The sequence below is a fragment of the Numida meleagris genome, chromosome 13 (genome assembly GCF_002078875.1).
Source record: "Numida meleagris isolate 19003 breed g44 Domestic line chromosome 13, NumMel1.0, whole genome shotgun sequence".
NCBI classification, from domain to species: Eukaryota; Metazoa; Chordata; class Aves; order Galliformes; family Numididae; genus Numida; species Numida meleagris.
Genome location: NC_034421.1, coordinates 4853127 through 4866898, shown reverse-complemented (window position 1 = coordinate 4866898; position 13772 = coordinate 4853127). Strand labels below are relative to the sequence as shown.

Below are 13772 nucleotides of genomic sequence, written 5' to 3'. Positions count from 1 at the left end.
CAGAATCAGCGTCGGTAAAATATTCATACAAACCTACATAACCCAGTTCCTCAATCCACAAGGCCATATATTGCTTTATTCTTATTCCCATTATCTCCTGAAGAGCCTGTGCCATATTTTCCAGTTACAACTTGCACACTTAATTAACACACACATTCAGCTGTAAGATAAACAACTGCACGTCAGTCTCAGAAAAGCAGGCAGCACTGCATTGCGTCCAATACCAGCACTGCCTAAACAACGGTGACTTTAGCACAAGTCTTCAAAGGCCAAGAGTTTTATTTTCAACAGTCAGGTATTTTTGACAGCGGGATTCAGTCTTTACTGCTCTGATTTGCGACCTCAAGAGGAAGCAGAATTTGCATTCCTTTTACATTTGCAAATAGAACACAATCCCTTTTGGGATACAAAACAGCCAACATCTGCGGAAAGGGGATGCTATTGCAGCAAACAGCACTCACCTCCTGAAAAAGCGTAGACATTTCACAGACCAGACATGAGCTGGGGCTTTGCATTTCACATTTGTGCCTGTCGGAGAGGAAGAAATCTCGCAGCAGTGGAGTGTGGGTAAGTGCCTGGACAATACAGTTCATAAAACATGTGTTCCCAAGATTGATTAGCCCTCGTAGACCTATAAAGACAGAAGGGGGAGGGGACGCATAAGCATTATTGTATTTAAGAAATAGTACATTTAAATTATTTGCATTTTTATACCATTTTCAGAGCAGTGTCAACAGATTTACTATGCACGCGTTGCTCCAAGTACACAGCTTTGTGTTTAGGTAGGCTATTGGTTTTGATGTACTCAAGTCACAAGCTTTCTCAACCACACTATGATTTGTTTTTTGGGTGTTTTTTTTTTTTTTTTTTTTTTGCTTTAAGTTCTCAGAGGAACGTAAAACTCAAAGTACAGCAACACCAACAGCGTTATTTTTGCAGAGGCTGTTTTTCCAAATATCACCAAAATGCACTCCCTCCTCAAGCTTGTACCCAAAGGCAACTGATAAACCACTACAGTACGAAACATTAATCAGTTCGTTTGCAGATCATTTAAAAGGCTTTCCCACATGCAGGTCACAAAGTCAAAGTAAGGTTTTTTGTACTGTTAAAACATAACAAACATCTTCCTAAGGCAGGCAGCAAAGGAAACAGCCTCAATATAAGCAAAACAAAAAGCCAGGCTGTGACATCCAATACAGACTCAGTGCTTCCTCCTTTTTGTTTAAAACCTGAGATCTGAACAGAACAACCTTCAAGAGACACTCTGAGCAGTGCTAGTTCCACTCACGTGTTTTAGCTACATCAAATATTCATCTACAGCACACATCACAAAAGTCAATTTGGCATAAGAGGATTCATCACACCTTAAGTCAAACGTTCAGTAACGCCCAGAGACGATTTCTTGTGCTTGGAAACCAAGGTGCTTAAAGGAACGCTCTTTTGTTGCACAACAGAAGAGAGGTTAGGAGTGGGGAAAGCTTTCAGTCATTTGCAAAGTCTAAGCGAGAAGAAAAACATGCTCAAGTCCTTGAGTACTCTTCCAAAACGTTAACATACTGCCACCATACAGCAGGGCTAACCAAGATCATCAGGTGGACAAGAATGCTTATTTTTTAATCAAAAGTTTACTTTGAAACACGAAAAAAAATGCACTGACATACGCACACAATTCTGCTATAACTTAAAATGAACATGGTCCTCTTTTGCGATATAAACAGGATTACCATATAAACCATGAATGAAAAAAACGAATTACTTGATAGAGAACAAAGAATTCCCATGTCATTCTACAGGAAAAAAAAAAAAAAGAAGTATCAGCTGGCAATGGTGTGCTGATTAAAAATGGTGCAGTTCCCTTGCAGTACACCAGACAGTGCTCAAAGGGCTCTTTAGCATCTTTCAGCAGGAGGAGGTGTGGTCCAGTTGCTATGTTACCACGGAGAAACAGCACTACATCAGCTGGAGCTGCACACTGAGCTGCAGGTGATGGATACAGAGCCCTCTGAAATTTCCGTATCTACTGAAACACCGCCCTCCTTCCAACAGCTTCCTGGTGCTTCTGTTTATTCACAGTGCAGGACAAAGTTCCTCATGTATATTGTAGTAACTTCTACTGGGCAGAAAGCTCACTGCAATCATTTGCTTTATTTTCACGCTGGGAGGCAACAAATGTGTGCACAACATTAACGAAGTGTTAAATAGTTAATTTGGTGTAGCAGCCTGAAATATAGTGCGATGCTGCAGCTCAGTACATGGTGCTATGTCAACCCCCAGTCTACACATCTCTGCAAACAATATTGAGCAGGAAGGTGTCCATGCTGAGCAAGAAGAGAAACGTTTAGTCGGTATCTCCTGCCTACCTCTCCCCTTTATTATCTATTTAAAACTTACTGTTTTCATTTAAACCAATCTGTGTCAACAGATGCTTGTGAGGCTCCCTGGACATGCTCGAGATGCACTGGGGTATTTTGAGCAGAAAACTCTCTCCCTATTTGTCCCTGGAAGACTTGGTCCCCCTGGTTAGCAGCATCATTCAAAGTCAGCCTGTGCAGCATAGAAAACAAGTGGGAAACCAGCAAGTCCATCTGGAGATTCACCCTATTTTTTTTTTTTTCCTCCTTGGTATCTAGTAGAAAAATCACAAGTAAAAGCAAACACATAAAGGCAGCTTTTTGGAATCATTTATTAAACATCATTTATTACATGCCTGTGGCTGGACCTCGTTTCCCTGTGACCACAAGAAGAATCAATCTTCCTCAAAGCTTCCACCAGATGACTCAGATACAACTCTGCGGGCTCTCTTGCTTCACTGTTGCTTGGTCTTCGCTGTCAGTTTTCCACAGGTTACAAAGGAGTGCTTCTTATGCTATGGCATCACTCGAATGAACCAACACAAAACAACCTGCAAAACAGACAAGGCTGAAATGTGAATACCCCAAACCCTTATAAAAATAAGAAAATGGTGAATGTAGCAAAACATGAGAATTTACTTGACTGGAAAAAGGTAAAGGAGCATACATGACAGTACTGCTCCTTGAGGCAGCAATGACTGCAGCTGCTACACTGTCTCTCAGACTGACATCTGAAATGGAACAACACACTGAACTACAGCTAAGCTACTGCATAACTAACTGGAGCATCCTAAAAGCATCAAATTTCGATGCACATGAACTGAAGAGCTAAATGAACTTAGATCAACACATTCTCTCGTATGGAACTCTTATGGAAAAGGAGTTTTATTGGAGAGAAGCAGCTAAAAACCAAAGACCACACAGCACTCCGGTCAATGCAATATTCAGAAAGTAAATGAGTTGTGTCTGCCACACCCTCTCCATTAATAAAGTCTGGCAATATTTAACTGGAAGAAACAGCACTGAAACGTAAGGGTCATAAATTAAGGGAAAAATAAGCGTCAAAAGCTTAAATGTGGCAGTCTACTCTTAGTATTATGAACATCAGTAGTCTCCACCAGTATCTAATCACTTGACAGAACTTGTCCAGAGGGTGGGCTAATGCCAAGGATTCCCAGCCGATCTAACTCTAGTTATAAGGCTGTGGTACACCGTAGATTTCTGCTGTGCTCTTCAGTAGTAGTACTGTACTGTACAGATGTAGTAACTTCATCTGATTTCAGTGAACTGCTTTTGGAACAAGCAAGAGCAACCAGTGAAATACCTCAACTCTGAACACAGATGCGTGCTCTTGCAGTAATCCTATTTTGCATAAAGGCGCTACTTTCTTCTTAACTTTACTAATAAAAATGTAAGTACTGGAAATAAATGAATACTTCTATCAAGACGAAATTATCCTGCTTGGTATTAACAAAAAAAATACTTGGCCATAATCACCATGCATTGTGTATGACCACTATTTCCATTCTGTCACATGCTGAACAGGCAGGGTGAAAACAAAGCAGCAGGAAATCTGCTTCTGCAATGCCCTGAGCACAGCTAATCCTGAGTAGGAATTTCCTTTTACACTCGCTCTCAAAGCTGGGTTCTGAACAGCAGGCTTACCTTTGTCACCTTCAGCTCCTCCATCTTCTTCCAGTAACGGTTTTTGGTTTTTCAGCTGCTCAAAGCAATTGATCTGCAACGCTGGGCAAGTGCGCCGTTGTGATGCGGGAACATCTAGAACACCAGTTCTGCAAGTCCACCCACGCAGGTGAGATGAAAACACCAACACAAGATAAGGAAATTCCACTTCTCTTAGGGGGCGGGGGGCACTGGGAAGTGGAAATGAGAGGACCACACATGAACACAAACAACTGAAAACCAATCAGGTGTTTAACTCGCCCCTCCAAAGAGGTTCGCCTCAAAAGCTGGGATTGGTGCTGGAAGAAGAGCAGATAAACCAGTCTGAACAAATATCACCGCAGAAACCTGTGTTTTATTTGAATGAAGATTCTGGAAGCAAAAACATGGGTCAATATATACCGCAACTGAGACACGAATGGGGAAACTGCTCAGCACAAGCAGCTCGAGACCCTCTGTACATTACGCGCAGGTCAGCACCACCATCGAGCTATTTTCTGTCTCCAACCTCAACCCTCCCAGTCCCCCATCTGGCATCAGTGGTTCCCTGAAGCTCCATCAAATCATATCAGAAGTCGGTGCAAGCTTAAGAAGTGCTCACTAAAATATTTAGAGGAAGCGAGTTCAACATAACCCTTGGAAATACAGGGCAGCACAGCTATAAACATTTTTTTTTTTTTAAAGTTTGTTTTTCCATCTTATGTTCATGCAGCAAGAACATATTTATAGTGCATCTTTCTGAAAATGTCTCTCAAGGGAGAGCTGCCCTACTTCTTAGTACCTAAAGAGGGGAAAAAACCTAAACCTCTCAGCTCCCAGGTACAAACCAGACCGCACATTTCCAGAACGCAGCTGTTACAAACATGGGTCCCAAACAGCCAGCACAACATCACTCCACTCGCATGCCAGAAGCAGCATAGCTCCTGCTAATGGGGTTAGTGACAGCAATTATTCTCAAAAGATAACCTCTTTTGAAAGAAAAAAAATTCCACTCATTTCAGAGAGCAGCAGTATGCAAATAAATGAAACTAGAGAAGCCTACACAGTATGAAGCGTGATGTTCTGTGCCACTAGTGGTCACGTGAGGAATCAAAAAAAACCATGAAGTTTCAGTGAATTTATTCCACAGTACTTCAGCTGAAGCATCCTTTCTCAGTTCCTGCCTGGAACCCATGCAGCAGCACAAACGGAGTCAAATTAGAACAGTTTTGTTCAAGTGTTTTACAAACTCACCGATGACACTCGTGATTTGCTTTAATTTGAAAACAGCTTAAGAACAGAACCAGACAGTGTAAGACTATGAAGAACAACTACTGCTAATAAAGAGAAAATTAACTAGAAGACTTATTGTTTCTGCCGCATTATGAATTGTGCCGTAAATCACAAGTTTACCCACACCTACGGAGACAGAAAGACAATCATGTCAGAAAAGGCTTTCTGGAGAAAAAGGAACCTCTTAGGAAAAACAGCATTTGCATTCTAAATGAAAACCCATCTTTAAACTTCCAATTTCTGGCAAGAGGATTTCAGATCACTGTATATTTTTCAATTCTTTTGAAATAAATTACTCACTAGAAAAAAAAAAGTTTGCTTATGTGTATAGAAATAAACTGTCCTTGAGTTCGTTTCCAACAGAGAATCCTGGAGTCCAGCTCCAAGAGATGGTACACTGGAGGAGAGAATGCTATGCCATGAACAGCACACATACAGCAAAATCATTAATTGTTGAAGTTGAATGGAGTATTCCTCCTTGCACGTACCACCTGCACCAGAAGACAGAGACTATTTAGACGGACGCATCACTCAACCTGCAAAGTTCTGTTTCGATATGTCACTGCTGTACAGCACGTGGAATTCATCCTCCTTATGCGTCTCTTTACCTATTACCAGAACTACTCAGAGAAAAGGAAGGGTTGGTTGATTAATTACCAGGGATTAACCAAAGATGACTCCTCCTACAGCTGAGTAAATAACAACTCAAAAAAAAAAAACCCCAACCAACGAAAACACACAACAAAAAACACACCAGGAAGTACATCCCATGCACCAAAGCTGCAACCTTCGCAAGGTGTTCCACAGTTCAGAGTTGGGTTTTTTCCCCCCTGGTTGTTTCTTTGTCGTTGTTGGCTTTGTTTGTAAGGTGCTGGCCAAGAGTCGTTTTGCTTTTAGATAGAGAGGCACTTCCTCACCTTTCAGATCGCCAAACGGTTCAAGCACAATAGGAAGAAACACAACACACGTGAGCAACGTGTCAGTTTGTATTTGCCAGTTTCACTGTAAGAAAGATTTCCCATTCAGCGTTAGGACATAGGAGCAGCACTGAAACGCATGCTCAGGCACTTCATTCAGGTTCACATGACAACCCAAAGTCTTTTGGCAGTGACTTCAGGCACATTTCAGCGCAACCGGACAGCTCCATAGTGACCTCAACATTCATGCAGACCTTCCCGATTCATCCCTTTTTATGCTGTGGGAGGAATGCCATTCAAGAGTTAATGTTTCCACATTTTCCCCCCTTAAAAGGTTCGAAAAACATGAACAGTTACCAGCAAGTCACAGCCTACCTGCATTAAGTTGTCCAGACACACCCACAGCAATGGTTGTGGTGTCTGTGCTATGCTCTGCAGCAAAGCTGAATTTAATTACAGCCAGAGCAGCTCCTGCCCCTCCTGACTGCACTGATTGCATTCGGCATTTTTATTTAACAGCGTCAAAATAAAACCACATAAAATAGACTTATAGAAGCAATACACTACATCAAAGTAGTTTAAATGTAATTGGAAGACAGAACAGTAATTCAAAAGCAACTTGATATACCGCAGAATCTATGAGAAAATTAATTAAATTCAATTTAAAAATACGGTGTAGGAAACAAGAAAAATTTAAGTTCACAAATGGAAAATAAGCAGCAACAGTATTACAGCAACCCAGTCTAAGTGACATAACACTGTGCTGCAGAGAGGAGACAAATGGTATGCTCTGAAACTCAACAAGCTTCTGACAAGGCCTGAGAGGCAGCTACCCTGCCCTGCTGACAGTAAGGCCCCCGCTGATGATGCCTGGAATTGAGCTCTATTCAACTCGAGGAGAAGGCAAGAACAGGAGAGAAAATCTGCATGAAATTAATACATGAGACTTGAGAAATAACTGAAGAACCCACTGGTTGAGTTAGTTAATTAAAAAGATAGCGCTGATGGAGGAACAGACAGGCTGACAGTTTTCAAATACGTGAAAGGCAACTGCAAAGAGGACTGTAATTAACTCTTGTGGCCTACCCAAGCTATAATAAAAAAAGACTGTGCTCACAAGAAGCGAAATTTAATTAGATATTAAAAATAATTGTCTCACAGTTAGAAAACATTGCAACAGGGGAGACCGGGACTCCCTGCAGTTGGAGCTGTTCCCGAAGCAGCTCTCTCAGCTGTCAGGAACGGCCTCGTACACCTAACCCAGACCCAGAGAAGGCATGAAGTGACCCCTCCACCTTTTCATTTGACTGTTCAGATATCCGGATGAATATTACAGCGCGACACAAAACACAGGAACCACCTCTGACAAGGCGGGGAAGGCGAGGGCATTTTCACCTGACAGCTCGCCCAATCTAACAGCTTAGAGATGCCAAAGGGCATGCTCCCACCGCACCGAGCTGGCACCTGTTTGACTCCAATGTGAAATGGTTTAATGCGCCAGTTTGTCAGAAAAAGCAGTCTCACCTTGAGAGGGCTTGCATCACCTGCAGACAGTGATGAGGTTTTGACCCTTTAAGCAGGTTCAAGCAGCTCAGCAGAGGTCAGGCCAAAAAGCCACGGCCGCAGTCAGGAGGGGCCGCAGGAAGGGTCAGTTCCAGAGGCAGCCAGCCCTCCTGCCCCCAGAATGCCTCAGCTGCAACACACCTTCAGTGCAGGCAACTGTCTGAAGCCACAGCCCTCATGCATGCATTTGATATTCCTACCATACGGGCTCTGGAAAGCAAAATTAACTGCCCTGCTGCCAGGAAAGGATGGAGAACCACTGCTGCCACAATCAGGGCTGCTAACTACTCCCAACGCCATTTTTAGACTACATAGGTATTTTGCATATGAGCTTTTGCATTTGTGGCTCAGCGTATCATTCACTCATTTTATTAATGCAAGAAAAAAGTCGGAGGATAATACAAAAATCAGTCAGCATCAGGATCTGGTACTTCAATTCATTTCCTTTGTGTCATATCCGCTCGTGTGGATCAAGGAAAAAGTTTGCATTTATGAGCAGTGCTATAAATCAGTTCTATAGGAGCTCAGCAGCAGCCATGAATCATGCTGTACTTCCAATTAAAAGCAATGGTGTAATATTTGAACAAAACTGCAGTCACGGCTCAGCAGAGTAGATATGGATTTGTAGCTTATTTGAACATAGAATTTCTAGTAACGATATGGGAATAAACAGCAACAAACAAAGATGAGATTCAATACAATGGCTACCGAGGAGGGTTTACCAGAGGCTCCGTCTCAACAAGATGGGTTGGTGTTTCCACACACACACAGATCAACCAAGCAACTTACTTATGCTCAAACACATAAAAAAAATAAGCATTTCGGACTATTATTGCACAGAAGATGAAACAAACTCCAAACCAGACACTGATTCCAGAGATGCCCAGAACAGAAGGTACTCTCTATACTAATGACACGTGCATCTTGGAACCAATGCATCATATTGGATGATGCCAAAAAATAGAAGTACTCCACAACCCAGACGAGTTCCCATCCTTTGCCTTTGGGTGTGCTGCTTCCAATATCACTGGCCTGTAGATACTCTGTGACTTCAGTATTCCAGGTTCAAATTCTGCTAGCTAGGACGTGAAGCTGTGTTGCTGCAATGGCTGCCTTGTATTTTAAGCGTGAAGAAGAATAATCTGAACTTAAAGCCAGGCAAAGGCCTTTTAATAAACTAGTGAAACAGTTTAATCCACCCCTAAATAAAGGCTTTCTTCTTCCTGAGAAAAATGATAGCTTTTATGCCTGTCATTTATAGTATTCAGCATTTTCACTGACCATCTGCATCACAAAATTATTTTTATCTCAGGTGTCAAGAAACCAATGCATCACGCTCTTAAAAAAAATAAAAAAGCTATACAGCACAGACTCACTTGTGGCAATCACCTCCATCTAGTTGACTCTCTCAGTCAAAACGAGTAAAACAGAAAAGACATTAAATTCTGCAGCAGAACTTGCACTAAACTTCCCTGAATTTCTTCAGTGGGTCTTGATATGCCAAGACAGTAATTCTGTCTGTTGTGCTTCGACTTGATCCAATGTCTTAGCAGGGAGAGAAGCACACTGAGGAATGAAGATATACAATCTGGACCCCAAGTTGTCACAATATGCAACAGAAGAAAAATGTCTTTCAAACACGGCACCAGAAATTATCACACAGTGCTCTAACAGTCAGTAGTACCTTTGATTATCTGAGCCCCACGACGCCAAAAGATCAGTCAGCTGGAGGACAAAATGAAATACGATGCACTCCCAGCAGGTACTGTCACATCAAGAGCTGGAGTGACTTCCTGCGTCCACACAAGATGTCACCCACAGGTACATGCAGTACATAACATACCTTGATTTAGCAATGAAACCAGATCCCGTACAACTGCAGTGTGCTCTTTGCACACTCAGATGCACAGAGCTAAATGAATTTGAATGAATTAAGGCACAGAGGAGCCTCTAAAGCAACCATGATACTCGGGGAGGAGCTTGCCCTGTCTCAAACACCATCCAACACAAAGTTTAAGACATAAACATCCCATGAATCAGAGCACAAGAAGAATGATAATCTGCTAATTGCAGGAAGCTCAGGGAGAACAGACATTCAACATGTTAAAAAAACAGCAGTGAGTGAAGAATTGTGTTTGTCAGAACTACTGAACGACTGATGCGGAGCTTTATGACAACTAGCCTCTAGAGGCCGGTTAAGTTATAAATACATCTTTCGAAAGGTCTATATGGCAACATGATGGCAAATGAAAAAAGCCTATCAACAGAATTAAACACCTCAAAAGGTAGCACAGAACAAAATATTCGCTTTGCCCTCCCTCAAAGCAGTGAAACTTAAAGCTCAGTGAGATCTCGCATGAGCTGCACAGAAGCATAAGACTTGCAGTGAGAATCCTGTGCAGATGGCATCCTTAAAGAACAAGAGGTACTCCCACCAAACTGACAAAATCAAATTCACACCCGCAGCCGTCCTTTCCCCCCAATATCACACCATATGCTGCCTACAAGTTTTTACCCTTCCTCAAAACAGATTTCACAAATTAATAACTGAAGGAGCAGGATAACTGCCAATGCAGTTTAATGCACCCAGATATATTAATATGCAAAAATTATTGTTGATGAACTGGTGCAGAGCTATTCCAGCAATCCACGACACACAAACCATGCCACATGCTGTTTATGCACAGTCCTAGTTTTGGTATTACTGCATCTACCTTCTGTCCACACAAAGCCCAGCAGATAGGAAAGAACAGAATGGAAGGTTATAGTAAATATAATCCAAAAGCGATCCACAAAACAACAAATCTGAGTTGGAGGGTGCTGGCCTTAGTGGAAAATGTCTTGCTCTCTAAGGACAAGGAGTTAAGCAAGGTAAATACAGCAGCAAACAAAGTTTTTTCTTTCTTCCATCTATATTTAGTAGTAACAGAAGTACCTCCTCATGCTAAGGGTACCTCTCTGCCCATGCAAAACAGGCACAGTAGTCAGTGTAGCTATGTGGGTTAATTCTCAACTTCCTCACTTGGCTCTTGGTTTAGAGATTACAGCACTACCTCTGCACCAACTGCAGCGCTGCATAGCAAGAATACACCTCCCATTTCAAGGAAGGCTTTGTTTTTATGAGGATCACTGCTTGACACTGGCTGTGTTTGAGGAAGCAGGAGGCCTGGCTGCTGACCTCGGGACTGCTGGAGGACAGGGGAGGCAGATGCTGAAAGCCAAGCATTTTTAAACAGCTGTTTTCCTGTAAAGCATCCATTATTTTGATTATTTATTTTCAACTGAACAATACTAGAAAGAAATACCCTGCTAAATTTTATTTAACATCAAACAATTAGAAAAAAATCACCCACTGCCACCTTTAGATGAAGAAAGATATCTTGCTCAGACGGCTATAAGCTACAGTTGGGATTTTCTTGATAAGAACCTTCCTTTCCCATCAAGAAAAGTTCAAGAAGGTAATGAGAAGTGACTAACATTCACTGCATTTTTCATGTTAAAAGTCTATAGTGTTTTGATGGCATACTGAAGTTACATAATGACGGTGAAAAAAGCGCAGATTCGAGAAAGTTGACTATTGTAACACCAAAGGGCGAGATAACAGACAAATAACTAAGTCAGCAAATATTTTACACTAAAATTGAATCAGCACAAAGGAGGGGGAGTTTCTGCACTCCTACCTACCTGGATCCAAAAAGGAGGAAGCTGCATCTGAAGAGGCGCAGAAAATAATTTTAGGAAGTCAAATGGCAATATTGCCCGTGAAAGAAGAGTGATGTGTATGGATCTGTAACAACTATGGGTCTGTTTTCAAACATCCAGAGGAAGAAAATCAGGTTTGAGTTAGAAGTTTGGAACGTGATCCAAGTCCTGGATCAAGAACTCTGTCTTCCAAGGAATTTCATGTTGTGAACACAGTGTAGCTTTCTTTGTCTCAAATCCCCAAGAGCCACCTACGGTTACAAAATTAAAATGTTTTCCGCGCAAGTAACATGTACAGCAGTTTTCCAAGAAGGAACAACAGAAAAATTCAACCCAACTCCAATCTGCCTAGTGCACAGTTTTAACTTGGTACTGCTGTCCTTCATGGGCTGAACTGGAGGCAAATATCCAGGAATTATGGTTGCAGCTTTACAAACATTTCAACACCTGCAATATTTTGTATTACTACAGCTACACATATGCCTGTACTTCAGCGTCTTGTTGATTTTATTCCCCTAACAAAACACGCAGAACAAGCTTTAAAGAAGGGAAAAAGTAAAAAACATTTACAATTTCAAGAATTCTCTAAAACCTGTATGAAAAACCACTACTCCTCAGCCAGCAAATACTGAAGGGTTCTACTCAGCTTGCTGTTCTGTTGTAAACTGAACCACTCCCACATAAAGCCAGGCAAACTAAAACCCTCAAGAGGAACCCTGACACTAAGGTTTTCCTCCATCACACATTTAGCACATCCCTGCTAAACTGGTTTCAGTGCCAGCCTATCACAAGGCTCATGCATCAAGGTAACTCCTCAGAACTATATTTGACATTCTGTTAATCTTCACTGGAAAGAAAAGGCATAGCATTTCTGTACACAGATATCCCAAAAAATCAAATCTTACTTTTAAGAGCTGGAAAGAATGCTCCTCATCTACATTAGCAAAGTCTGATAGATTCTTCAGCAACCCATATGCTGCTGCAGGAAAGTTCTATTGAAAAAATGGTGGTAGGCCCAAACCAGTCACGGTTTCGTTGAATACCTCATTTCCCTTCCCATTACTGCTGCCTGGTATTCTCTTGGAGAAAAGATGATGTGTCAACTGGTTTGTGCCTCCCCTTGCTGGAGCATCCTTCACTTGAAAGCAGGACTATTGCCTTGGGGCAAAAAAGTTCTTTGTAAAAGGAATCAGTATCCACCCTTCTCTAATCTTTACAAGCTGAAAAACATGCCCTGCAAGTTTTAACTGCTCTCCAGTCTTCAGGGAAAAAATAGACCAGATTTTCTATCAGTTACCTCCAAAGTTGTCTTCTTTTTTTCCTCCTGAGGAGGAGGACTGCAGATGAAGGCCGAAAATGAAGAGCCAAGAACCCTGAAGTGATCCACATACACTACAGCAGGAACAGTAAATGGCATAAGCCAACATGGACAACAACTTCAGCCTTACAATGCTGACTTAAAAAGAATACACAATGGCATATTTACTTTGGGGGAAAAAAAAAAGAAAACAACAACAAAATAAGCAATAGCAGAGGCCACAGCAGTGTACCACTAGCGCTAACTTCTAAAAAATGCTGTTCTGTCTTCTTCATGTTGACTAATAAAAAGCCTGCACGGTTTGATTTCTGTTTTAAGTCTACTTCCCGGCTTACTCTAAGCTCAAGCCCATTGAAGTGCCAGTCCAACAGCATTTTGTCTTCACTGGTTTTCCTGGAAGGTGAATGAAAGGACAGCGTGGACGCCACGCGGTTGCTGCTTGTGCGGGTCGAGGCATCCCTGCTTTGGGCCAGCAGCTCTGAAAGCTGCTGAGTGCAGCAACACAGGAGAATCCTGCTCTTGCCAAACCATGGCCAACAAAAAGCACAATGCTGTCTGCCAGGATAATGAACTGAACAGCCTGAGTGAATGCCCAGGAGAGGGTGGGATCACATGGCTGGAATTAAGGGGCTGAATACACAAGGGTGAAATGAAAGGGCGGTCCCCTGATGGAAGAAAGCTGTTTTCCTCAGCTGTAACATCTTCACCCTTAGCGGGTATCAGAGAGACATACGCAGCTGGTTCTTTTGCTTAAAGGATAGCATCAACATGGAGAGAAAGGAGGAGGGAAAAGTCCAAAGTCTTCAGCAACATTTTCACAAGAAATGCTTTTTTGGGTTTGGTTCTCTCAGCGTTCGCTAAAATCATGTCCCACAAAAATGGTGACAAGACAACAAAACATCAACAGGAAATGCATTTGCTGAAAGACACCAGCATCTGTCCTTTCTGAGAAAGGGCCTAAAATTT

The 13772-nt window shown here is 42.0% G+C and overlaps 1 protein-coding gene across 2 annotated transcripts in view; it reads right to left on the bottom strand.

Moving 5' to 3' along the window:
- The window catches only part of USP22 (ubiquitin specific peptidase 22), a 54858-nt gene that overhangs the window by 23763 nt on the left and 17323 nt on the right, over positions 1-13772 (bottom strand). For both annotated transcript variants that reach the window (XM_021411891.1, XM_021411892.1), the window contains one exon: positions 462-631. In XM_021411891.1, the coding sequence (XP_021267566.1) occupies positions 462-631 (170 nt within the window). The remainder of the gene's footprint in view (positions 1-461; positions 632-13772) is intronic.